This window comes from Indicator indicator, chromosome 1 (genome assembly GCF_027791375.1).
Source record: "Indicator indicator isolate 239-I01 chromosome 1, UM_Iind_1.1, whole genome shotgun sequence".
Classification (NCBI taxonomy): Eukaryota; Metazoa; Chordata; class Aves; order Piciformes; family Indicatoridae; genus Indicator; species Indicator indicator.
In genome coordinates, this window is record NC_072010.1 from 30,931,921 (window position 1) to 30,959,438 (window position 27,518).

The following is a 27,518-nucleotide window of genomic DNA, read 5'->3' on the forward strand; positions in this document are numbered from 1 at the left end:
AAGACTGCAAATAAAAAGCATTAATGTTAACTTCAGTCCACTCCTCTAAACAACAAACAAAACTGTATCAGCAGAAGAAAACACAAGACTTTTAGACAAACAGGTTTATAAGGTTTATTTTCCATTGCACGTACATGGATTATATACAAGTTAGTAACATAAGTTACTTCTTAATTTTCTAAAAGATTGTTACAGCAAACACTTGCCATTTTAAAACATCAACTCAGAAATCAATCTAAAAAGGTAAATATGACAATATTTTTAAAACAAAACAAATTGCACTTTGTTAGGGAAAGTCAAATACAGGGTTGTATATATGCTGTAACAAACTATATAGCAGATAATAGTACAGTTAGAAGTAGCTCTTGCAGTCCGTTTGTACATTAATAATTCTTTTCAATTTTACTTAATTAAAAACTGGTGGATATTTCAAATACTTTTCCTCTTCCTAGTATTCAAGATTGATCACATGAAATGCACTAGCAACTAAATCTATACAACTGCTATTAAAATATAAGAACACCACACCTGAAAATAAGGGAAAAACTAAAACATTGATTTTACATGTATCGTGAGATGAAAAGTATGGAAGGTGTTCAGCAATAAAGCCCTGTCCACTACTTACATAAAAGAAGATTTTAAAAAATAATCACTGCACACAATACAAAGGGTGGGGTCATACTGTAGTTCTTAAGTCTCCTGGAGCAATGATATTCCTCATTACTGTTCACAGATGAGGGTTTCCATGGCAAACTTGTTCTCAAAGTGTCTAATCTTTCGGCAATTGGTGGCTTCACGCTTCTGAATTCCTGTTTTGTAGTAGTAAAGAACAGTGGAGGGTAAACAGAAGAGGGGAAGCCGTACATCAGAGACATCATAGTTTTACATCTCTCACCAGAAACCAGACCTATCCCTCTTCAATCCCCCTCCTCGGAGGTAACACATGTAGGCATGCATTCATACTTAGAAAATCAATAAACAAGCAATAATCCTGAAGGTGCAATGAAACAAACTGCAGTAGTGGTTTACTTAAAACCAAGCTGCCAAACCCCCCCACTAGCTGGTTTTAACCCAGATCAGTTCCTGATCTCCCTCTCTCTGCATCTAGAAAAACACTTGAGAGGACATAAGAAAAAAGAACGGCAAAGATATAAACCACTATAGGCAAAACTAGAGTGGAACAGTAGCATTTAAACAACATCTTAGAATTGGAGAAAACAGCATTTAACCAAATTTGACCAAACTAATGCTCACTGCCAACCTATGCTCACCATTTATTACCGTAAGATCAGCATACTGAATTTTTAATTTGATTTTGCATTTCAACGTTTCATTTTAAAACATTCTTCAGAATTATTTTTAGAAAATGCGTTTCTTTTCCTTGCTTCCCAAGCAGTCAGATTCTGCAGTATGACTAAATTAAACTGCTTCTGTGTGTGCTTGCACATCACATACAGCTTTTTGAAAAAGCAGCAGCAAATTGGAGTGAAAATTTTAAGATGGTGTTTAGTAGGTTGTCAAGACTTTTCCAAATGGTATTTTCCAAACATTTTCCATAAAGGAGTGCCAAGCACTACGATTCTCCTGCTAAGACAACTCTCACTTACGTTTCACTGTTGACTTTCTTTAATCATAGAATAGAATCATTAAGGTTGGAAAAGACCTCTAAGATAAAGTCTGTCAACCCAATACCACTAATGCCCATTAAACCATGTCCTGAAGTGCCACATTTATATGTTTGTTGAACATATCCAGGGACAGTGATTCCACAACCTCTCTGGACAGCTTGTTCCAATGCTTGACCACTCTTTCACTTTTTCCTAATATCCAATCTAAACCTTTCCTGGTGCAACTTGAGGCCATTTCCTCTCATCCTATTGCCTGTTACCTGGCACAAGAACTACAACCTCCTTTCAGGTAGTTGTACAGAGCAATAAAGTCTCCTTCTCAGCTTCCTTTTCTTCAGACTAAACAATCCCAGTTCCCTCAGCTGCTCTTCATAAAGCTTGTTCTCTAGGACCCTTCACCAGCTTTGTTACCCTTCTCTGGACACATCCCAGGACCTCAATGTCCTTGAAAAGAAGAACTTGCAATTCTGTACTTGGACTACAAGGTTATGGTTTCTTATATACTGAAGAGTTTTTTGAGTGTGGTGGGGTAGGTCAAGAAACAAGATTTAAAAAGAAAAAAAAATTACAATGAAAGCCTGAACCCCAGGAAACATACCCATGCATTTTAGCAACTCCTAGCTCACTGGGGCCTTGAGCGCTTCTGCACAATAAAATTAGTTTTCCATACCTACACAGAAACTATCAGATGTACTTAAGCCCACGGAGCCAGTTATTGCAATAGGCAATCCTTGCTTTAGTAGGAGTACTTCCTTTCAACACAATCAAGCCTATTTATTGAACACAAGTGGCACTGAACTTTCTGCCAACACACACACACACACAAAAATCACTAGAGGCATATTTACCTTTCATGGCTTCTTTGCGCTGTAGTTTGTATGTTTCCTTGCCACGGCAGAGGCGGTAAATAAAGAATCCCAGCTGATCCACATTTTCAATGCGATCAGTAACAATCATCTGTTCATGAATCAAGTAGGACTGAGGCAAGTACGTTCCAGCCTGTTGAACAAAAGTGTAACAGCTCTGTCAAAAGCCATCTCTTCATGGTCTAAGTACACAATAAACACCTTGCAACGTTTTTCTTTAATACTGCTGTGACACATCTTTGAATTCTTTCAAATATGTATAACTGACAGAATTTTGTCCTAAATATGCAAGCGTGGCTACACTGCACTATAGAAATATGTAATGATTATATTCAAAAAGGTCACAAAACTTCCACTGATGCATATGTCCACCATCCTCCTGCTACAGCAACATCAGCCTTCAGGGCAGAAGAAATGTTTCCTTCTAAGAGCTCCTACTGTCATGGATCAGGCCTCCAAAGTTTTCACTTAATTAACAGTCCAACAGACTTCAGTGGGAACTAATTCCAAATAGGAGTAGGCAAAAGCATGTATGGAGACACTCTTGTTGATGAAGCATGCCAGCTGCAGTCCACGGGGTTTGGGAAGCCTTCAGCATGTTAACAGCATGGCTCTCAAGCCAAATGCAAGATGAGACCATCTAGGTCCCTAAGTTATTATGGCAACTTCCTCAACTGTTTATATGGCAAGATATTAGAAAGCCATGGTGGTATATCAGGCATTTTAAGGCAATGTAATGAAAAAGTAGAGCCATGATGACATGGCAAAGACTTCCCCAAGCCTTTTCTAGCCCCTTCAGTGCTATTTAGCCACAGCTGAAATGATGGAGGAATTTGGCTCTGTGAGCCTCACCATACGCAGCTGAAGATGCACACACTTAGCTATCAGCTGATTGCTTAATCATGCCACTGGTATATCAACAGCAGCTTTTCTTAAACATTATTTCATTTAAGAAATCCTTTTAATGTGATTCTTACTCATGGTAGTAGAGAAGGTGTTTCTTGCTTTCTAAAAATAAAATGATCATTTATTATGGAAACAAATTCAGCTTCTGTGGCAAAAGATCACTGTATTTTTTATTGACAATAAACAACTTGAAATATCCATTGTATAACAAGACTCTCTTTTCAGTCCAGATGACATCTTAAGAAGCTGATGAAATGCTATTCTTTTTAGAGAAGAAAGGGCAGACTGTATTAAATTCCTTTAAATTATGAACAATTTCTTCAGCACACACTATGGTGAAAACAACAGATTTTTTTTTTTCTTTGAATAAGAGCTTGGAAGACTTCACACTCCTAAATTATTGCACTCATTATTTGGAAATTACATCTCTGTAAATTACTGTCTCTTAACTCCTGGTCTCTTCAACTTCAGGAGAGAACCCCAAGGGAGCCCCAGAGCAAAGCCGCAGTACAGCACACTGGCAGGGCTGCAGTGCTGACCAGGGGCACCCTGTGAGGACACTGCTGGGCTTGTGCCCTCCAAACCACATGACCTCCCAGACCACCCCCAAATCTGGCATTCTTGGCACTCCTGGGGGGCACAGGAGAAGAGGGAGCTCAGTGCAGGAATTTTATCTGCCTGGCTGATGCAGGAGCAGTTACCCAGCACTGGGATCCAGCACAGCCACAATTAGCATCGTCTGAGATATTCTGTGCATCGCACACAGTGAAAATCGGGCAGCTGGCTCAACAAAGGGAACAAGGTGACTACACAAATGTACCTGGGTTTCAGCCTTGTTTTCCAGGACAAGGACGCCTTTCACAGTCTACATATTCAAGCAAATTGTATTAATCTATACAAATGTGGCTCTTTAGATTAAAATGATGGATTTTCTTAAAAACCAAAACAAAACAGCCCAGAGCACTTCCACTTTCATAAAATGTCTTCTACAGGTAGTCAGAGCTCGTTTTAATGAACACTTTAATTTCACACATTTTTCTCCTTGAGCAACCAGTGTGACTGCACTCACTTTGTGTTTGTGCAGAATAGTTTCCCAAATTTCCCCAAAACATTTAGCCTGATTTTCTCAGACTTTAAATGCTCACAGCTTTTTTGTTAATACAATAAGAATTAAACAGATGTCTCATAAAATTAGGGCACTGACTGTTGGAGACAATGATCAAAACAGTTTCCTTTTGCACAGATTTTCAATTAAACGCATGATGCCTAGTTATCCTCTTACTTGTAAACCAAGCGTATTTGCTTTAGTCTAATGACAAACTAGGAAATTAACAGATTTCAATAGTGGAGTTTCTGTGACCTAAAAATGGAAACAAAATAATATACACAAAACAAAAGAAGAAAAGGGTTGCTGAGTTTTACAGATAACACCTCATCTTTCTGTACAGGAAATGAAAGTGCAGATAAATATCCAGTCTCTAAATATACAGGAAAAAAAAAAGCAGCAGAGGACTTATTTGTGAAATCATTTTTCACACAGGTTTCATTTATATACACAAACCACTCAGAAATGGCTAAAATGGTTCATGGAGTCCTAATTCCAAAGCCTTGTTTGAAAGCTTATACTAACAATTCTAAAGTTGCAAACAGCCAGTGAAATAAAACTCTCTCCCCAGATCTTAAACAGAAGTTAGTTTATCAGCTCTCTTCCCCACCCAGATTGTTTTCCTGGTCTGCAAAGAAACCAGAAGGTTAAAAAACAAGGTAAATACTATTTAACTCTGCATTAAAACTATACATACGTTAAGAGTTAGAAATATAAAGATGATTCATATTAAATCAGTAAGATACTCCATTAGCTGATCTGTTTTGGCCTCCCCAATTTCACAGGCCATTACATTTCGCTCAGTTACTACTACTAACAGAACAGCATGTCCTTGTGGTAGTGACAAGCAAACCAGCCAGCACCAGCACCACAGGCTAGGCAGCAGTGTTCAATTATCAAACTCTCCTGGGAAGCAATTCAGAGTTGCCACAACATTATGCTGAAAACTCATGTTTGGTTGTTCAGTGATTGTAGTGTCTCAGTCCTTTTGCTTTTAAGGACATTGAGGCTTAAAGAACCAGGAATCTGGCTACACTAAAACCCCTCTTGCTTTTAAATGGGCTTCACTAATCACACAGCCCAAATCCTAAACCTACAAACCTCCCTGGAAACAAGAAGATCCATCTTAAGAATGCTGGAAGCCTCATGAACTCGAATCCAGTACTAGTCCATCACATCCACTGCCACATCTAATTCCCTCAGCATGGAGCACCCTCACATACATCATCCTCAAGACACAAGATCAGTTCAAAGCAGGGGCTGACCCAAGGGGCTTATGCTTTAAACAATGCCCATGTTAAAGGGATTTCCTCGTATATCTACTTTAATCTTCTCAGCTAACCAGTCTTAGCCCAGCACATACATGCTTCATGATAACTTTAGTCACAATGGATCATAGATTAAAAACCACATAGATTACTATCAAAGAGTTTAGGTTTACCACATTTACGCAATTTTGTCAATCAAATTTGGAGCATTGAAGAATGAAATCAAGTTTGTCTTCCTCTGAATTAGTAATTTATTCATTATTATAATTAAGAAGTTTTTAGACTTTCTCTTTGCACAGACCTGTAGTGATCAGTTAAATTTCTAACATGTGCCTTGTGTGACTGCCAGAGTTCTGAGGAAGGAAAAGAAAAAGAAAAATTTATCTTCTTTCCCTGTTGTAAGCACAAATTACTTATGATTTAACCGTACCTTGATGTTGATGAGCAGCTCCAGGAAATTTTTTGGTGGCATAACAACTGAAGTGTTCAGAGGAATCACATAGCACTTATCCAGGCTAAGGTCAAGATAGGCAGTGAGTCTCTGTTGAGGAAATAAATTCACATACATATTTTGCTAAACTGCTATTGCCTCATATTGTTCCTCAAATTATTGTTTTGTTCATTATAAAGCCTGTCCAAAAAACTGCAATTCGTGGCTAAGAAAATGCAGAAATAAAAAGCAGTCTTGATGAGGGTTTAAATCTATGACTGGGATTAGTGCAAAGCAGCAGGCAATCAGTAGTTCAAATACACTACAATAATGGAATTACAAAGGTGCATCTGTCCTGCTAGGGAATCAAGTACAGTATTCATTCATTCCTAGTGCCTGCATCATGAAGCAAGAGGGCAAAAACCTTGCTCTCTTGTATTTTGTTATAGTGTAAAGGTGAAATGCTGCTGGCAACAACAAAATATAGAAGGAAAAAAATCCTGTTACAGAAAGGTATCCCTGCCCATGGCAGGAAGGTTGGAGTAGATCTCCAAGGTCCCTTCCAACTTAAGCCATTCTATGATAATGCAACAACAATAAAAAAAAACCCCAAACCTTTTGCTTTCAAAAATACTGCTGACTTAAAGTATTAATGATTATTCACAGCCAAATTACTGGCTTTGCAGTACCTTAACTGCAATTTTTACTATTTTATAAAAACAGATATAAAAACCCAGGGAATTATCCTGATGAATCTTGTGGCTCTGTTCAGTGAGCTGTGTGTTTTACTGCATCTGTTCTTGCTAAAGAAGACATTATCTCAAGCTGCTGGAAAACTGTAAGGCTGCAGAAATATATACAATACTGAGCACCAAGAGCCCAAAAGTCAAAATAATACCAGGACAGCAATTATCAGTGCAACTTATCTCATTACATGGGAGTTAAGTGCTGTGTCTATGCAAGTGATCCTTGCACTGACCTTTAGAGCAAAGCCTTTAACCCATTCAAACAATAAACTAAATTTCTAATATTATCTTGTTCCTATTCACTTCTTACATACTGCTTGCCTTTTTTATTTTTTTTTTCCTGGCATTCCCTCTTCAGAGGCTTTGCTCTAACTCTTAACAGAAGCTCCCTATTCATGAGTATTTTTAAATGACATAGCTTAAGAATGCAATGTTTTCCTCCAAATCTGGTGATGAATATTTGATAGATAGCACTCACTTTGCCTGGAAAACTTTAAACTTTATTCTTTTTTAGCCTTCCTTAAAAAAGCTGTTCAGCAAAGTCTTCAAACATTCACAAAAATTTTGCTTCCTGAAAACCAACTGTAGAACATTTCATCACTGTCAGACAGCTTCCATCAGGCTGACACAGAAGGGCTTCTAATTGTTTTGCAGCTGTCATTAATACCAAGAGTTGTAGGCCTGTCAACTGCCTTAGCAAAAATGTATTGCTATGATTCCTATCAACCCAAGTTGCTCCTAAAAAAAAAAAAAAAGGGAAGAAATAGCTGAAAATGCTTTAATGTCCTAATACAACAGTGCCTTTAGGAATCATAGTAGTCTGTGATGCAAAAGGAAGATTTAGCTTCTGCTAGGCTTCCTATAGAATCTGGCAAGTGAGCTTCCTTCCCTTTCTGCTGCTGCTTTGGGGTTTTTGAGCCATGCTAGGAGAACATCTCTGGGGGATGCTTCAACATACCTGGTGATATCAAGACACCATCAGCTCCTGCAAGTTGAGGTTGAAGCTATGACAGCCCTTTTCCTGAATGTCCCTTGGCACCACAGCAGTTTGTCAAATTCTAAATTGGTGGACACCAAGAACTATATTCTCTTTACTTCCTCATACTAAGGAAAGGAAATAACTCCAAGGTTTTCTCCCTTTCTAAAACCACAACTGTTATTTACCAATGGTGGTTTACAAAATACCTCATGATGATTGTATAACGCTGTACTTTGTGCGCCCGGTTAATAACTGCTTGCAGCCTGCTGCTGATCAAAACATTTCTGCTGCCTCCTCCACCCTCCACTTTCCCCCATGACAATAATTAGAGAGTACATTTATCAGGATGACTGAGGGGGAACATTTTTCAAGTTTTAAATGCTTTCAAGTCTTCCAGAAATATCTCTTACCCGGTGGAAGTCATGGACGATATCAGCAGGATCACTATCAGCAAACTCAGGGACTGGCACACTGATAAATTCAACATCTTCCTCCTCCAGGATTTGAATATTTTGCTCAATTGTGTGGTAGCGAGCACTCTGAGCCTCTGCCCCAGGCTCAGGTAAACTTAAGCCGTCTTCAATGTACTTTATTCCACAGAAATACACACCACCCTGCTAAAAATAGTGAACAACCCAGCAACAAAAACATCAGTAGCCTTGTTTGAAGTTTACAACTAATATTCTCAAAGCATTGTGGAAAAGAAAAATTTGTCAGACTAGATGAAATGTTTTTCTTTTAATTTGATTCATACACCAAATTAGAAGCCAGTTGCTATCTACAACAGAACCATGGGTAAAATCTTGATAGTACCAAACCCAGAGGGATTCCTTCCCTTGAATTCAAGGAAAACAGGATCCCAAAACCAGGCTCTTAAAATCTAACCTTCAATTTTGCTTCTAATTTTGCTTTTGTTTCTTCTTAAGGACATTGCATCTTATTGTTAGAAAAACAATGAAGTTCCTACTTCTATATGCATGCATACTATTATTATTATTTACCTGCAGTCAATAATTATAATTCAAAACATTGAAATGGGTCATCCAACTCACCCTTAAAAAACAAGTCTAACTCTGAATTTGGTCCTGCTTGCAGTCTAGAAGACTTCAACAGTTTCCATCCAACCTCAATTATTCTGTGAAGTTGCTTAGTTTAAAAAGGCTTCAGAATTTTTGAAAGTCCATTTCTAAAATACTTTATTTAAAGTTGTAAAAGACAAAAAAGGTAATGAAATTAACCAATTTGTGACCTTCTGTCACAGTATATATGGCAGATTACCTAAATGAAGAGTAAAATAAAGGCCTGAATCAGAGAAAATCATATACCAAATTTGTAAGACAGAAAGTTCTAGAAACATACAATTTATGCATAGACATGTCATGAATTTGAAGTCTGACATTGAAAACATCTTCAGCGCAATGTTAGCCCAATTCCAGAATGTTTCCTTCAACCCAGATCTGATAAACAGCACTTTCAATTTCAGCTAGCTGGCATAGGCAAGGTGGAGCACTGTGGTGCTAAGCACAGATGAACCATGTGAGTAATGCAGCAGGCACTCAGCCACTTTGAATTTGTTAATCCACCAAGATATGCTATGCTGTTTAAGCATCATTTGCAACACTACTGCTCCCCTGTAAATTAGGCTACTGTAATCGCCAAAGAGACTACAAACTGCAAGTTCAGCTAGAATTTCTAATGTTAATCACTGTGCCTTCCACATTAGCAGCCACAAAAACGAGGGGGGGGGGGGGCAAGGAGATCCTGACAGCAAGGATAAGAACACAGAATTTCTACCTTGCAATTATGTGCATTATCCAGTGGGCTAGAGGGATTCATATTTTGCTTATACTCTCTTTTTCTGACCCTGTGAACCTTGCAACCTCAGCAGTTTCTGAAGGAGAGAGGGTGTGCTCACACCACTTGGGGGAAACTGTCACTGGGCAGAACTGGATGCACTGGGCTCTTGCCCAAGGAAGACAATATTTAACTCAGATCTTCCATGTTTCAGGTAAAAGCTCCACTTCCCTTCCTTCACAGGGCTTCTCTTGCAGCAGTGACATTCCTTGAAAACTGAAAATACATTTTGTCAGAGTTCTAATCTTGTCAATGTGGATTCAACTTGACAGAGCGTGACCACGTTGACTGCGCTTCTCCCAAAAGCCCTGCAGGGCCTGTACTTCTTATCCCTCTGGAGGCTGGGAAGAGTCACTGTACTGCTTTGATAAGCAGTCCCTTTCATGTGCAATAGCAGTACCCTACGCATCCAGGAAACCTGGGGTCAAACAAGGAGGCTTTCAAGGGGTTAATCTGTCTCCAGTACTTGGCACTCTGAAACAAGAGAGAGAACAGGTGAAAATCTGGGACACCACTGGGGTTCCTAAACCTGAGTCCTATTTAGGTATAATCCTTTCTCTGCAAAGTAAGATTTTCAGAAGCGTTGCTCTCTTTTACTTGCCAGCTTTGTTCCTGCTCTCCTCTGCTACGTTCAGAGGAAGCGATACAATTTGCCTTTAGAAAAGTTGAAGTTTTAGAAAGCTAAGAATGGGAGTAGCAAGGCTACTGGGTTTAGTCTGTTGCTCCTCTCCTGTCTTCTAAATGTAAGGCCTAACAGAGAAAAACATATCCCTCCCATAAGAAAATGTATTTGACTTACCTGAAATGCAAAATATTTGTACAGATAAGCACCACCCAGGATCACACCAGCCAGCATAAAGGCCAAGCCAAAGCACATGCACCAGCACCAGGCCCTCCTCTGCCCAACAGGCACAGCAGCATCCTCAGGGTCCTGCAAGGCATCAGAGAGAGACCTTCAACACAAGATGTGTATGACACTGCATGATGTGTATGATACTGTATGATACTTCAGATACTGCATCTATCAGAAAAGGCTACAAGCATTTTATCACAATTGTTTGGAAACATTTTATTTGGTAAAGTTTAAAACAGATCTGTTTAAGTTGAAGTTCATGAAAATTGTACTAAGTCATTTTTAAAGCCATTGTCACTGACTAAATCAACACTTACGTCTTAGAGAAAAATATAACAAAATCTCCCAAGATATCTAATAAAACACAGTGAGCCACATTACAGACTGCAGACAAAAATATTAGAAAAATATCCGTTCTCAGGCAACCTCAATGCAAAAACAGCAGAGCAAGGAAGTCAATTCAGAAAGGTCAGATATTTTTTATCTTGTATATGCAATTTAAGTGAGCCTGAAGAACCAACAAAAGATCAAAGGTAGTAAGAAAAGAGTAAGATATATCCTTTCCTGTGGTGTTTCATCAGGATGAAAGACTTTACCACCTCTTTGCTGGCGGAGCAACAAGAGTGGGAATGAAAAAAAGATGCTTTGTAAGTTGTTGTTAAGGAAGCTTTCTGCTCTAAGACAGCTTCAGCCCCAATTCTTCTGTTGTCTGTGTTATGCTAAAGGCATTACAGGATGTTTCCCCTTTGGGGCACTAGTTTGCATAACCATGCAGCCCCCACAGGCATCCTAAGCAATAACTGCTGTTTGCAAAATGTTTCCTCTATAAGGGACATTACAATGCTCTTTTCTCTGCCAAGTGTTTGCATAACTCACATCCAAAAAAACAAAAAGAAAGGAAAAAAAACAAACAACACACCCCCACCCCCATCTTTGAGTCACCCTCTTCCAAGCCATGACAATCCAGGGAAAAATATTACAATTCACATATATCCAAGGCAATTCATTACCCTTTTGTAACCAGAAAACTCAGTGGGGGAAGGTAAAAAAAAAAATAGAATTATGACCAGGGCAAAATCATCATGGCCAAACAAACAAAATAATAAGAAAATGGAGGAAAAGCATGAAAGAAGCACTTGAGAAGGCATTGATAGCTATGATTCTGCCTTGTGGGTTTTTTTTCAGTATTTGATGATTAGGATGAGTTGTCTGTGTAAATCCCCTCAATGCTTTGGCCCAGTTGAGAAGGAATTCCTCTCATCTGGCCAAAGCCATGTAAGCAAGTCTGACACCACATGGAAAGTGGACTCTCCCTGTAAAAAGAAGGGAGAAAGAGATACATCCTGACAATGACACATTACAACCATCCTTGAGAGCAAGAAGTAGTGTTTTAGAGGTACTTACTTCTTTTCACTGATTATAGAGGGAGATTCCTTGGTTAATAAACTAGTCAACTAATTCATACATAGCTAGAATTAGGTGGTGTGAAACCCATCTTTCTGTTACACCGCAAGTGACACACAAGTGGCAATGCAGCTTGTTTGCCAGGTAGCAGCTGCCAAAATCTGGCTCAGAAATATTAAAGTCAAACTGAAGATACTTCACAGATTCTGTTTTATGTTACCTTGCAAATTAATGCAGTAAATCAGATTGTAAAATCTCTACCTTTGGAGGTTTTCAAGACTCAACTAGACAAAGCCATGGCTGATAGTGCTTTGGTAACCAACCTGTTTCTAAAGGGAGTTTGGACCCAATGACTTCCAGAGGCCCCTCCCAACCAACATTTCTGGGATACGCTGCAAGACAAAGTGAGTGGGGCTAGAAAATAGTTGTTGTGCACTCAAAAAGCAGAATAGAAAGACAAGTAACAACTAAGTTTTAATATATTTACTAATATATTTTTATATAGTTTTATATATTTACTAATAACTTACAGAATCCAGTGTAAAGAATTACCAAGTTACTAACTGCATGTTTTTTAACCTGTTTCCAAAGGACATAATACCCATGGTAATCTAATTAACTTTCAGGTCAGGTTAAGATTCACTGTGGAATCTTCTATAAATCATCTCAATTATAAATCTAAACCAGGTAAAACAAGGATTTTTATTTTTATGTTGCCCCACATCATTAGGTAACTATTTCCCTAGATATTTCAAAGAATAAAGGACATTTGATTGAAACTTTTTAAAACAGCTGTCATTTAAACTGTTTTAGGTTCATGTCAGATGGATAGCAAACTGACTCTGAGATACAAATGCCAAAATATTCCCTAGTGAAGAATATCTTTATTCTTTCCCAGTGGTGTGCTTTTATCCCCCACTTCCTTCTGCATTTTTTGACTCCAAGCAGAATTATCCATTAGTGGAATAACTGCCTCTTCCATTTTCACACAATTTTTTAAGTTCAGAAAGACTAACAAATATGTATTTGGGAAATAGTGCAGAAGGCATACACAATGTGAACACCTACCTGGGAACAGAGCTTAATGTCAAAATAATTTTGCATAGGCCACAAAAATAATCAGAAAAGGGAACATAACTTTCACCATGCTAGGAGGAACCTAAAGGACAGGTTTATCAGTATTCCAGCCTAAATAATTTTGCTTTGCTATATGATGTGACAGATGTAAAGAACAGATTTAATTCAACTCTTATCCTCTAACAGCAGCTAAATTTTATCATTATTTCTGAAGACATCCCTATTGGTGATACATTAAGCTATTTTGTATTTGTAGCTGCCTATTGCATTGATTTGCCCACAGTCTACTGAAAGCAGCACACCAAATATAGAGCAAGAGTTAGCCTTTTGCTTAGCAGAGTTCACAAAAGTACTGCATCTCAGTAAAGAGGAACCATAAGCATTAGGTAACACTGAAAATATTTTATGCTGTTGAAGAACACAGAATTGATTTCCTCTTTTGAATTTGAAAACTCAGAACACTGCCAAGCAGTTTAAAAACACCTTAAATTAAAATATTCCGAATAACCTATTGAAGGTAAATTATACTCATATTAGTAGCTGTTCTGTGGCTAAGCTGACTAAACTTTTGTACTGTTGCCATGACAGCTTAGTTTGAGCTGAATTGACAAAAAATAACTCAGCCCTCCCTGTATGAATCTGATCCTCTGCACTGCAAGAGAAGGATGCTCACCCTCCTTCCAGGTAAATAATTTTCTCAGAGAAAAAACATTAAGTGAAAGTGGATCCCCACTAAGAGGGACAGTGCTGAATTAGCACCTCTTCCCACTGCTACAACTGCCCTTTGTTCCCAGATAGCAGTGTCTGGCTTCTGAAGCCAAAGCACATGAAATTGCAGTCTCACTCAGTGATTTTTCTCTAGGTCAGCTTTCTACTGAGAGGTATCTGAGAAAAGAAAACATCATGTACTTGAAGACTGACCTCTAAAGATATATACTTTTGTGAACAGTAACCACTGCTGTTGTGGTCCTTTTCTTTCCACTCTTCTGCTTCAGCCCTACCCCATGTACTTCTGCCCCTGTGGTGAATCATCAACCTTAAGATGATGCCACAGAACTAACCTTCTCTGATGCAAAATGCCTTAAGAGGAATTGGATGCAATCCCACTACTGGCTTGTTTCCCTTGATGAGCTGATTGTTCTAATTGGAAAACATTTGATTAGCCTATTTCGCATGGCCAAGACATAAAACAAAAGCATCTCTCTACCACTTTTACACTAGATCTACAGTGTTAAATAGTCCAGAACTTCCCAACCTGAATAGCTTGAAGCTCTAAAGGAACAATTTTTACATGAGAAAAAACCTAAAAGTATTAAATTTTCTATTATTTGAGATTGTGAGAAGACAGATTTGAATCTTTCCAAAGAACATCCAAGATGACTGCCATTTTCAGCAGCAAACAGACCATAGCAGCTAATGTAAAGCTGCTGAAACACTTTGGAGATGGACAAATGGTATCACAAACTACTTACCAAGCCACTTCTCAATTACAGAGAGATCTTCACAAGAACCTATTTATGACAATTTATGACAACTGGTCTGGAGTGGATTACAGAAGAAAAAGTTTATACCTCCTAAACATGCAAACTTTACCAGATATTAACAAGCTACAGGTCATATATTCTCCTGCTATTTTCAGTTCAATTTTAATGCTACTTTTTTCTTTAAGGAAATGCTAAATTTCAAATTGATGTTTGGGGGTAACATGACGAAACTCTTTTAAGAAGCTCCAGTACTGTGCCACAAATGTGTATCATTAGACTTGATCATTATTTAGGTTTTCCCCTTGAGCCTTTTGTACATAGTAGCATATAATTGCTTTAACATTATAAAAGTAGTCTAAAATGTTAAAAGGCATATGTCTAGCTCATATTAAACTGGGTGAGAATATCAGACCTTCTTCCTTTGCAGAAATTAAGGGTACATCAACTATATGATTTAAAAATTAAAAAAAAAATCATATGAATCAATTAGGTAAGAATCCACCTAAACCTGATACAATGGATATACTGTGGGCAGTCCACAACATGGTTGACTGTTGTGCACCTATGCAAGAGATAATGGCCCAAATTTAAAAATAAGTACAATGTCAACAAAAATAATTTTAGGAGGGTGAACTGTCTTTTGGAACCAACAGTATCTTTGATCCATGGAGAAAACAAATGCAGAGTTACTGAGTATCACAACTATTACTAAAAACTTCTGCACAGCATAATACACAGACCATCCATGATTATGCATTTGAGATAACAACTAATATACACACACACATAAAGGCTTAAAATTCATGTGGGTAGCACTGGATGGAAGCTGTTCAAAACCGTTTTCTTCTGAAGTCCTTTGTGTGCCAGTTAGCTCACAGGGATGGACAGAACGCAGTGGGGCAGACTGAGCTTCCTGAAGGCAAATATTGACCGACTGCAGCTTTAATTAGTGGAATGGGGAGAACAGAAATTGATGACTCCCTGAAAGTGTTTTTTAATGAGGGAAGCTAAAAAGTCTTTAAATAAAATACTGACCAATGGCTGTGTAAACTGAATTCTGTTGGTTAGGCTTGCCTGCTCTGACTTGTAAATCTGACATCTGTAGAAAATCCTTCTAAAAGACAGTCAATTTAAAAAGAACCTAATTTAGAAAGAGGTCTGCATTCCTCCCATGGTATTCCTGCCTGAAGACTGCTCTAAGCCTGGTATTCTATTTATTACTTGTTGCAGATGGGAAATTAAGGCAGGCTTTTGCAAGACTCTAAACTTGGCAGATGCTGTGAATCTAGAAGGCCATCAATACTGATCTGATTCTCAAGCAGCAATTTTATGCTTCCTAATAAAATTAAATTTAAAATACAATGATCTTTTAACTTGCTAGTTGGAAAAACAGACTCCATATACAATAGATGCCTCAGACATCTCTTGCTTATCACAAGGAGTGACGTGTTTTTTCTACTCAGAGATGAAGCCTGAAAACAAGCTATGGTTGTTCATGCACAGTTGATATCTGAACACTGCAACCCTTCTGTGGCAGCACTGCCAGTTCCTCTCTTCCATCAAGATGGACAGGGACGTGCCCATCTGGCAAAAGGCTCTCTGCCTAAAGAATAACACAAAAGTCAGACCTTAGTTCTGGTGTTGCTTGCTGCAGTCACGTAGCATGATTAGAACATGCAGATAATTGATTAGAATCGTCCCTGGCAGTTTTTAAGGCCAGGCTGGATGGGGCCCTGAGCAACCTGATGTAGTGTGAGGTGTCCCTGCCCATGGCGGGGGGGTTGGAACTAGATGATCCTTGGTCCCTTCCAATCCTGACAATTCTATGATTCTATGATCTATTAGGTAGTTGGCACTGTCAACCTCTTCCTGCATTCTAATATCTGCCTATGTTCTATAAAACACTACTGTACATACAAAATCTGTTGTACAGCACTAGGAAATCTAGCAGCAAGAAGCAAATACATTCCAAGAGATTTCCAAAGTTCAAAGTCCAAGGTCATTTTTATGTTAATCAAATGCTACTTCCATCAAATAATGGCGTTTATTAAAAAAAGAAGTGTCTGACAAATTATTAATTTCATGGTTCAAACATCATAATCATCATGGAATATCAGCATTAATACAAGCAGCCAGTTCAAGATCATCTTAAAAAGAGAATCAGTGCTGGCAAATAGGAAGGAAACTGGATATATTGGGAAAGATAGAGGTGAAGGAAGAACAAGACGACATCAGAAAACAGGCAAGAAAAGGGGAGCAGGAAATAAAACTAGAGAGAAACATGGTGAAACATGAAGAGTTCAGTTCCTCTGCAGGAAGTCAAGGAAAATTACAACTGTAGTGAATGTAAAGGATGTGAATCAGCAGTTTACCTACAGCTACATGATAAAGGGAGAATAAAAGAAGTTGTCTTGGAAGAGTAATTCTGCAGGTCTTAACTGATGAGTAATCCTCATTTACCTGAACACTGCCTTCAATTTCTGAGATAAGTTATTACTGCACTTGATAGCATCCAGCAATTACAGAGGACAGGCAAAGAGGAAGAAACCTGTAATTATTTGGTCTGCTGTTTTGATTAAATTTGGGAGCAGTGCTGTTAAGAGTATTTATTTTTAATATTAACTTTGGTCCTATACAGACTAGAAATTGGGAAAAGAAGAAAAAAAAGAAGGAAAAAAAATGAAAGCCCAACCACACATATTTAAACAATCTGAGAGGTCTGTCTTTGTAAACCAGACAGTGTCTTTTTTCAGGTGATTCACATTTACATCATCTTTTGGCTATATCCTCATACAGGCTATCTACAGCAATTGTACAACTAACCACACAATATATTTTACTTTTTTCTTCAAATGGTGTTTCTCACATTGTTCCTTTTAGCTCTATCCATTTCCCAAATCTCCCAAAGTGCTTCTCTCGCTATCAAGCCTAGTAGTTTAAAGCCCTCCTGCAATTTCCTTCTTATTCATTGTCTATGTCCTTCCATGTTTCTCCCTATCCCAAAGATCAGCGAAGTCCTGGGCACAACTTATTTCCATTTCCTCCCTTTATTAGTGCTACAAGATAAACTATTCACCCCACCAGTGTGCCACATTCTTGGGAAGAAGAGCCACAGAAATGCTCTACAGCTTCAGGTATAAAGCATATTCTAATTCCTAATAGCAATCTAATTTCATAAATTAGAATGATGGAATTTTTTTTCTGTATTCCACACCTATTTTTCAAGTAGTTTAAGAAAAATGTTCTAGTGCAACAGTTTGCAAGTCACAGACTGAAAAATACAGATGAAAGCTTGCACAGACATCTGGCAAGAGGTGCCTGAAGGATTTTTTTTTTTTTTAAACAAGAAACTCCAAGTCTAAGATGTTACATGGGACATTTTTCAGAATACACTTTGCTTTCAGAAAACAAAATCCCCACACCCTTCATGGTTACAGCATGTCAAACACAGCATTTCATTATACTGTCCGATTTTGAAAAATGCTTAATTTTTACACATTGCCAAAATAAACCCTTGTCCCCACCTGCACTGCATTCTTTAACATTGACTTGTGCTCTTACCATAGTTATAAAAAACCTGCACTAAATAAATCTATGACTTTAAATGCAGTATTTCTCTCCATTTTATCCTGAATTAGATCAATGTTTGAAAAAGGAACTTAGAAGGTTCCTATTCCGCTTAAAATGGATCAATACTAAATTATCTTTTTGACCTTGACTGTTCCAGTTCTTTTCTATTCCTTATCCTGCTCACTTCTTATGTCTGACATGTCTCTGTTTTTTTCCTATGACTGCCTGAATCTCAGACATCAGTATTATGGAACGCTATGTGGATTTAACCTAGATTTCTCTCAAGGCTATTTTCCCAAGCGGTGATGGCTCTTTCACCCAAGAGATCTCATTAGCATGCACATATGCACCACTGAGCCTCAGAATTTAATAACTCTATTCCCAGATCAGCCACAGATGGTATGTCATCTCATGCAAGTTAAAAAAACCACGTCCGAGTTTCTCTAAGAAGTAGAATCACAGAAGCTATGCAGAAGGCTTCTAGTCCAGCCTCTTGCTCAAAAAGAGGATAGACTTTAAAGCCTGTTCAGGTTGCTCAGGAGTTCTCTTCCAGTCAAGTGTTCAAAACCTTCAAGGACTGACACTTCAAAGCTTCTCCAGGTATCCCACTCAGCTTTCAGTTATCCTCAGGCTGAACATTATTTTACTTATACCCAGTTAGTAGCTCTCATTTTTCAATTTATGGCTGCTGTCTTTTCAGCCAGCTCTCCCATGGCAGGAGGATACTGTAAAATCTCCCCACAGCCATCTCATCTACAGGCTGAACAAGCCTCCACTGGACACTCCTCACTGAGCATGTGCTCCAGCCCCCAACCATCATGGTGGCACTGGCTGGACCTGCACCAGTTTGTTGATCTTTTTTTTGAATCAGAAAGCTCTCAGCTTTCAGCAATGCTAGGGACTCCTGCCCAGCTGACTGTCCATCAGGAACCCTAGGTCTTCCTCAAGCACACTGGCATCTCAGCGAGGTGGTCCCCAGCATGTCCTTATGGACGAGTCTGTTCCAGGTACAGGACTTAGTGTATTTTTGCATGTTATTTCTGGAACTCGTAAGGTTTTTCAGACCTTCACTACAGCCTGTCCAGGCCCCTCTGAAGGGCAGTCCTGTCCTTAGTAATACATACCTGGCTAATACATGTGTTAGTGAATTAAGATGCAAAGTACTTGTCCAGCAAGCAGAGCTCTCACAATGGAAGCCATTCTACATGCAAATACAGAATAGCATTGAATTGGTAGCACTTATGAGGGTCAGCACAGAAGAGGTGACCTTGAAAGGCTTATGTCCTTTCTAGAAGAAACTGTTCTAACAGTTCAATGGATTTCACTCCAACAGAATCATAGAAACTGTTTTGGTTGGAAAAAATTCTGTAAGACGATCGAGTCCAACCATCGACCTCACACCACCAAGACCATTAAGCTATGTCTCAAAGTGCCATGTCCACATTTCTTGAACACCTCCAGGGACAGTGACTCCACCACCTCCCTGGGCAACTTTTCAAAGCCTCCAGCACGTGGCTGCATCACACCCTGCAGACGCAGAGGCAGGCCAGTGTTCAAATGCCTCAGCAGGCAAAATAACTTCCCAAAACTGCAAACCTTGGGCAAGACAACTCACCACACTGTGCAATGGCCTCGAAGTGAATTTCAGCCTCTCACCCTGCAAAGGTACTGCATTTTCAAATACGTGAATGCAAGGGTTTTCTATGTAGTCTGTATCTTTTTAGAAGTTTCTAACTAGACCTTTGTGATTCAGCAGCCATGTAAGATCCAATCCAAAGATCAGTGCTCCCTTCCCAGTTATGATCTCCCCAGTGTACACTTTTTACAGTCATGCCACCATCCCATTCTATTTTCAGAACAGGGGAGAACCACAACCAAAAGCAGGAATTTTCTGAAGCCTAGGATGAAAGCAATTGCAAAATATCTAACTATTTGCATTCAAGGAACTCTACTATTACAATGCCTGTGGGTCTTATTTTTCTGTGTATACTTCTTTTATTGCTTGTTTGGAATTGGTTTTGATTTTGTTTGTTTTGTTTTATAAAATCATAAAATTGTTTCAGTTGGAAAAGACCTCTAAGATCGAATCCAACCACTGACCTAGCACCATGATCATTAAACCATGGCTCTGAAGTGCCATGTCTACACATTATTTTAAATGCCTTGGGGGATGGTGACTCCACCACTTCTCTGGGCAGCCTACTCCAAAGCCTGGACCACTCTTTCAGTAAAGAAATTTTTCCTACTATCCAACTTAAATCTCCTCTGCTGCAATTTGTGGCCATTTCCTGTCCTTCTATCACCTGACACTAGGGAGAAGAGGCCAACACCCACCTAACTACAACTTCTCCTGTAGAGAGCAATAAGGTCTCCACTCAGCTTCCTTTTCTCCAGTTCTCTCAGCTGCTCCTCTTAAGACTTGTTCTCTAGAGCCTTCACCGACTTCATTGCCCTTTTCTGGACACACTCCAGCAACTCAATATCCTTCTTGTAGCGAGGGGCCCAAAACTGAACACAGTATTTGAGATGTGCCCTCTCCAGTGCCAGAGTATTGAGGCTGTATACACACAGAGACACACTATTTGGAAAGGACAAAGTGTCAATTTATGTCTTCCACAGCATCTATACTAACCCCTAGGCAAGTATTACTTTGCCATTCTTTTCATGGTAAATTTTGTAAGGCACAAAGGACCTTTACTTTGTAAATGCTGCATGGATCACTCAGATAGGAGCTAGAGTCTCTGTATGTTCATTGTGGTCCAAATCCTAGGCCACATGGGTCTGCTGCAAAACCATTTCTGACTTCATTGCATAGCTCAGTCTTATTAATTATCTCATTCCTTTGGTTTACCACATCTGTAAAATTAGGAGAGATATCTGAGTTTTATAAATTAGCCTGCTTTTCATCTGTTGATTCAAAGTAATTTCCATTGAGGATAAAAAGCAGTACATAAATAGTAAGAAAATGAATGTTGTATTATTTATATGGATAAGGAGACTAAAATCAGATAATGCTAACCTCTGTCAATCACAGAGAGAAAAAAAAAAAGAACATACCTATGCGCTAGCTAATAGAACACACTATTACTTATCCCAGATGTAGTTCTTATGTTTGAAATATAATATTTTGGAAGCACAGAATAAAAATTTTTAAAACATTTAAAATAACTAGGACCTAAAAATGCAGTATTTGCTTTTGAAGTTATTTCCTGAGGTCACAAGAACTATTTTCTTTGTATGTAAGCTATTTGGTGCCTGTAGCTAGTGGCTACTGGATAGAAGATACATAAAGGACTTGCAAATATTCCAAACCTGCAACTGCAGAAAAGTTAAACAAAAACATGACTTAACTGTGATTACCACTGTTCAAATAACCATTAGCATCAAAATACTAATTTTTATAGGAAAAAAATTGAAAATGCCACACAAATAACACAGAAAATGTATTCGAGTCTCTAAAAACACAACCGTTAGGATTACATTTTCAACTGTAAGCACTTCACAGAAATAATTACCAAGAAAGAACCCCACATACACATTATATTTTGAAATTAAACTTTCCTTGGAATCAACATTCATCTCTTGGATTAAATATTCATTATAATGGAAGGAGTCTAAACCATTTCCCTTGAAAATATTGTTGATTCCAAGCAAATTTTTTTCTTTCAAGTGTTTGTTTATACAGGAAAGTTCAGCTTTTCATCTTGATCCACATCTTCAGAAATAAAAAACTGTAGCTTTTCTCACTGTAAAGAACTTCTGGTTCAAACAACCTCCATTTAAGTGGTCATTTCATACCATTTTGGAATGTTAATATCCGAACTAGTTCTTGAATCTTATCAGGAAGAAAAGATTATTCTCTCACAGGAGTGAACATAAGAGAAGTATTTATGGAATTAAGTGTAACAATACACTACAGCAGAGGATATTTTTTTCTAGATACTGAACTGTACAGAGCTTCATCTAATTATGGACTCTGCTGCATGACAATATTAAGCAAAAAAAAAAAATTTAAAACCTAAATACATTTTTAGGGCAAGAGGCATCAGCCAAGTATAAATTTGTTAATGCAAAAAGATAAATTATTTAGTGAACTATTCATATAGTCTCAATGCTCATCCCTGCACTGAATTCATGTGAGCTGTAATGATATGTATTGACATCAGGCCTTGCTCAGTCAGAAATGTAAATGACACAGTGATGAAGCAGTTATCACAAAGGTCTGGTAGAATACATCCTGTCTGAAATATTAAGTATCATTCTTCTGGGAAATGGTTGTGTTTCCCAACTAAAGCTTTGTATTTGTTATTCAGGTCAGGAAGTGATGAGAAACAGAAAAGTGAGATATGGACCACTGACAGAATTCTGTCCCACAGGTTCATTTCCATTGCTGGGAGGGATGGGGACGACACAACCTCTTCCAGACTACTTTCTGAACTTTCTAACTTGTAATTCCAAATTCTTAAACTTATTTCAAAGGAGCAAGAGAATTACCTGTCACAAATTTTGTTTACATAAACTCAATTTCCCTGAATGTATGCTTGCAGGTACCCATAAAACCAAATATGTAACAGAATCCCAGATATCCTTTGTGCCTGAGAGTTTTCATCTGAGATTTGGAAGCTTTTCATTAAAATATTAGCAAAGTTAGGGAGGATAAGGGAGGGAAAATTAATTTTGTTAGGAATTTTTTATTTCTGGTCCTCTTTTAAATAATTATGCCTTAATAAAGAATGCTTTGACAGACAGCAGAAGCTGGTTGGTTTAATGACCTAGTTGCATCATGGAAAATACAGGAAAACACAAAGACTGCTCTTTCACCAGCAAGTCACTGGTGAAAGGCCTACAGAAAATTTGCTGGATGAGAGTTATTGAGGGAATAAGGAATCTCATCCAAGAAAAAAGAAGAAAACAAACAAAACAATCCTCTACAGACACGTCCCATAAAGTAGGAAAATCTGCTTTCCTTACAGCAAAACAATAAGTAAATTACTACTTACTAGTGTGTATACTAACATAAAGTTTATATATATATGTTCCCTAGTGTTTATATATACACACACACATATAGAGAGTATAGCAACTGTAAAGCTAACACCTTTATTTCAGAAACATGTAACACAAATTACACAAAATTCAAGAGTATTTCTACACAGCAAAATAGCACTCATTAGTTGCTCAACAGTATTTCCAAGGTGGACCTTCTTTTACTTATGGTAAAAGTACCTATTTTAGTATGCTTTAGAAAAGATTAAGCTGAACTAAAAAAAAAAAAAAAAAAAAAAAAGGAGTAACTGATATAAAATGTAATAAGGAATAAATGCAGAAAGCTACTATAAAAAACATTCTTAACATTTACACTATCACACTGAACTGTCTGCAGACAGCTGTAATACATAGGTGTGAATCCACTCCACCATGCACTCAAGACTTGCATCTGTTAAAGATGTGCTCACTCAAGCACTCCAAGAAAATAAAACACAAAAGGCTGCTACCTAACCCGGCAGAAGGGAGCAACTGCATGAGAGTTACTGAGGGCCCGAACAGCTTTGGGGAAGACTTCATGTATTTAAACAGACTCTGCAAAATCTCTCAAGACTTCAACTATGCTCAGAATCATCTTTGGCTCTCCAAAGATTTATTGTAGGGAAAAATGTTAAAATATCATACCTTGTTTGCTTGTTGGGAAACTGGATCACAAAATACTTTACTGTATAGACACTGAACAAAGCTGAAAAGTAAATGTAGTCTGAGAATCTTTACTAAGTATATTATGTATTTGGGACAAGAATTATGGTATGTAAGGATTATGCCTGTAGGAGTAGCAGTTTTAATGGTTGCATACAGAAAGTATAGAGCCACTTTCACAACATGCATTAATGCTGACAGGTGATTTATGCAGAGGCAGGATTAGCAATCTTGATTTTTAAACTCCTTTTATAGTAGCATATTGCAATGCGTAAGACCACTGCCTTCTGCAAAAGCTTTTTTTGAAGCTGTTGTTCCTTCTCTTCTTGCATCTTCCTCTCCTTCCTTCCTCAATTACCTACCTATTGGTATCTGCATCACAGTTTATTAGGCAAATTTTGGCGAGATCAGAGTATTTCTACTGCCACATAACCAGCATATTTTGGCTGCAAATGCTCTTTAGCAAGCCCCAGGACGAATATACATTCGAGAGTAATCCTGCAACAGCAGAGCAGTTGTCTTCATGACACCATGCAGGGACAAGCAGCAGAACAAAACCATCAAAGAACTATCCAAAAGGCCTATTCCACAATATTTTATTTTCAGAGTATTTGGCTTTATTTATCAATATCTCTTGCTCAAGCCCTTGGAAGTTCTTGATAATAAAATTCTGAATGTGCAACTCTGATGAGCCTCTTCCATTCTTGTTTCTATTTACTTCAAAGCCAGAACATCTCCCAGGGCTTCATAAATGAAAGCTCCATAAAACGCTGTGTAATATTTTTCACATTCGCACTTGTGTCCAGATCTATTTAATGACCTACAGAAACAATGTCTGTAAAGGTACCAGAGAGGAAAAAACAAACACCTTATATATGCTGTTTTTATTAGAAAAGGCAACATTCAAAGACTGTATCTTGCACTCAGCCTCAAAGGAATCAAGTTTTGCAGTGGCCCTCAATTCCTTTTATTTTGTCTGAAATCTGAGAATAACCCCCAGACTTAAAGATCCAAATAAACTCTACAGATATATAACTCATCCTGTTAATCCTGGATGAGTTGCATAGCCTTTTCTACTAAGACTACCGATTACACTACTGCGAGATCTGATTTTGGTTATGCTCTAACACATGCAAGCTCAAACAAAGCTTATTCAAGAAAATTTTGCACTTTAGTAGGTAGGTGTAGGTCTGCAGTTCTGCAGAGAAAAGACAGAAATGCGTCAAGAAGAATGTCAAAGGCTTGATGTTCCTTAAGAGTGCTCTTTCGCTTTTGGAATTTTCAACTGTACAGAGCATCCACTCCTTGCAAGTTATTTTAGGATTGTCTTAAGCCTTCTTCAGTCATGATCGACTGCTGCTAACAGTGCAAGAACTTAAAGAAGCTACTACTGTGAGACCAGACCATCTTTTGACCTGGTTAATAAAGGCCTGCAAACCTCATTTCCAGGTGAGAAAAACAGTACTACAACATGGGTAAAGTTAAGGTAGATCCTTCTGATGTATCCCATCCTCAGCTGCAAGAATTTACAGCTGTTAATGAAATCATAGTCAAATAGCACACTTCCGTCAGTATCTGGACAGGGTCGGGAGAATTTGATCCCCCGTGTACAATTTGCCAGATGTATTTGTTTGTTTAGCAGTCGGAACAACAAGCCAAATGGGTAGGCTCTGTGAAACACTCATCATCCAGGGCAGATCTGGACTGCAAGGTAGTATGAAATCCCCATTTTCTGGAACATGTAGTCTGTGTCTTGCTTACAGGGTATCAAACTGATCACCAAACCTGGGGTCAGAAAGGAACTCCATAGCTCAAGCCGGCCTTGGGAAATCCATTACCTTCTAGAGAATAGCACTCCCGCATTAGGAACAACTAGGCACACAGATCACCTAACGGATTTCCCGTGATTGCAGGCAATTTGAGCAATGATACTGTCTCGTATGTTGTGGAACACTATTCTAAGGGCCTTGGTACCTTGGTTGGAGTTTTGTAAGCGCAGTATGTCCCAAAGAAGAGTGAGATTTAACAAACTGCTGTACCAGGAAGATGTCACTAGAAAACGTCTTGCAGTCATCCCCTTGGCTTTGAAATGACACCGGATTGTGCAGGTTAAGAACATGGCCCCATGAAAATCATAGCAAGACCTACACCAGGGCACAACTTCATGCTAAAAACTCAGATAACTGTCTTCCCAGGCAGAAGTTCATCACAATGATTTAGTAAATCAATAAACAGTATCTCCTTGCAGATCCAATCTGGTAATTCAGAGGCCTGATGCACAAAAGATTGTGAAGGAAATGAAAACAGCAAGGAATGCTTTTTATATGCAGCTGGCTATTTTTCAAGTTTTCATTCTCTTTCTGAAGAGCTCAGAGCAAATTACGCTGCTCCTAATTAAAAACTGGTTTGGATTACAGCAGCACAGAAACTGCAAGCAAAACCCTTTATATTCTGGGCAGCCCAGCAAAACTTTAAAGGCCGCTGCTGTTTCCTTCTTTGCTGCTGTTTGAAGACGACAAACGCAGGCGACAGAGACTGCAGTTTGGGTGCTGTTTTGGGGCGGGGGGAGGCAGCTCTTTGTTCCTTTATTTAAACCAGCCCAAGTTTCAAGGCGAAGTTCGCTGTAACACACAACCACCAAGCTCCCCAAACACGCTGCGGCGCAAGCCCGGCCAAACCTCTAACATCGTCGCCAAATACTCCCTACCCTGAAGCATTTTACGTTTGCGAGCTCACTACCACTTCGCCGGATTTATCTGTGGGATTAAACACGCCGTAAAGACCAGATGCGATTGAGCCTTCAACACAAGAACCAACTTCTGCGACCGACCCAAACACAGGGAAGGGCCGCCCCGACGTCCTCACCGCAGGCAACCGGCTGTGGAGCGGCTGTGGGACCGGGTGGGCTGCCGGGCTCGGCGCCGCCGGCCCGTCCCCGCGCGCCCGGCTAACCGCAGCACGCCGGCCAGAGCAGCCCCTTGCGGGGCCGGCCCCTCAGCTTGCCGCGACTCGTAGCTCCCGACGGGACACCGCGAAGGAGAGGAAAAAATCTTAAAAGCCGAGTTGGACGCGGTCCAAGCGCCGTCGGACTGAAAAAAAAATAAAAGCCAAACCACCACAAAAATCTCTAAAGTAGAGAGAAGCAGAGCTTTAAAGCTCCTTCTCCTGTCAGCCATTTTAGAAGCGTGAGCTGAGAGGGGCGGCGGGGCAAACCGCTGCGCAGATTTCCCTGTTGGCCCGCCCGCGGTTTATCGCCGGAAGGCGAAGAGCATATGAAGAATAAAATCGACTCCAGCGCGTTTCCCTCCCTTCGGCAGCACCTCGCCGCCGAGTGGAACGGAGCAGAGCGGCCGCTGAGCAGCCCGGCCAGCCCCAGCGGGTCGGTCCCCCGCCGCCCTCACCTTGGCGTCCGGCGGCAGTATCAGCACCTGGCTGTTCTCCTCCTCCTTCTTCGCCGCCTCCTTCTGCGCCAACGCGGAGTTAAACGACACCTTCACCATGGCCGCGCCTCAACACCCACACGCAGGAGAAGGAGGACGAGAAGAAGCCTGAACCAGCAGAGCTCTGAAGACTACCTCTCGCCTTATCGCCCCCCCTGCTACCGCCTCACCGCGGCTACCGCCCCCGTCCCCTAGTCAGGCAGCCGGGGAGGAGGGGAGG

General features: G+C 39.3%; 1 protein-coding gene across 2 annotated transcripts; it reads right to left on the reverse strand.

Annotated features, from left to right (window-relative positions):
• Window positions 1-130: 130 nt before the first annotated feature.
• ITM2B (integral membrane protein 2B) lies at window positions 131-27,495 on the reverse strand. 2 transcript variants are annotated; one of them, XM_054381225.1, is made up of 6 exons: window positions 27,260-27,495; window positions 10,582-10,713; window positions 8,339-8,542; window positions 6,204-6,314; window positions 2,477-2,627; window positions 131-809 (listed from the first exon to the last, which is right to left on the reverse strand). In XM_054381225.1, the coding sequence occupies exons 1-6, from the start codon at window positions 27,356-27,358 to the stop codon at window positions 721-723; spliced, it is 786 nt and encodes a 261-aa protein (XP_054237200.1). In that variant the 5' UTR covers window positions 27,359-27,495; the 3' UTR covers window positions 131-720. The 2 variants fall into 2 exon arrangements, with proteins under 2 accessions (XP_054237200.1, XP_054237192.1); XM_054381217.1 differs by having other exon boundaries at window positions 8,339-8,545.
• Window positions 27,496-27,518: the final 23 nt, after the last annotated feature.

What these genes read in the sequence shown, in the direction of transcription:
- ITM2B (XM_054381217.1), bottom strand. Translation starts at nt 27,358, where the DNA reads ATGGTGAAGGTGTCGTTTAACTCCGCGTTGGCGCAGAAGGAGGCGGCG. An exon ending in TACTGCCGCCGGACGCCAAG is followed by an intron (nt 10,714 to 27,259) that starts GTGAGGGCGGCG and finishes GATGCCTTGCAG; the next exon opens with GACCCTGAGGATGCTGCTGT. An exon ending in GCGCAAAGAAGCCATGAAAG is followed by an intron (nt 810 to 2,476) that starts GTAAATATGCCT and finishes ACTACAAAACAG; the next exon opens with GAATTCAGAAGCGTGAAGCC.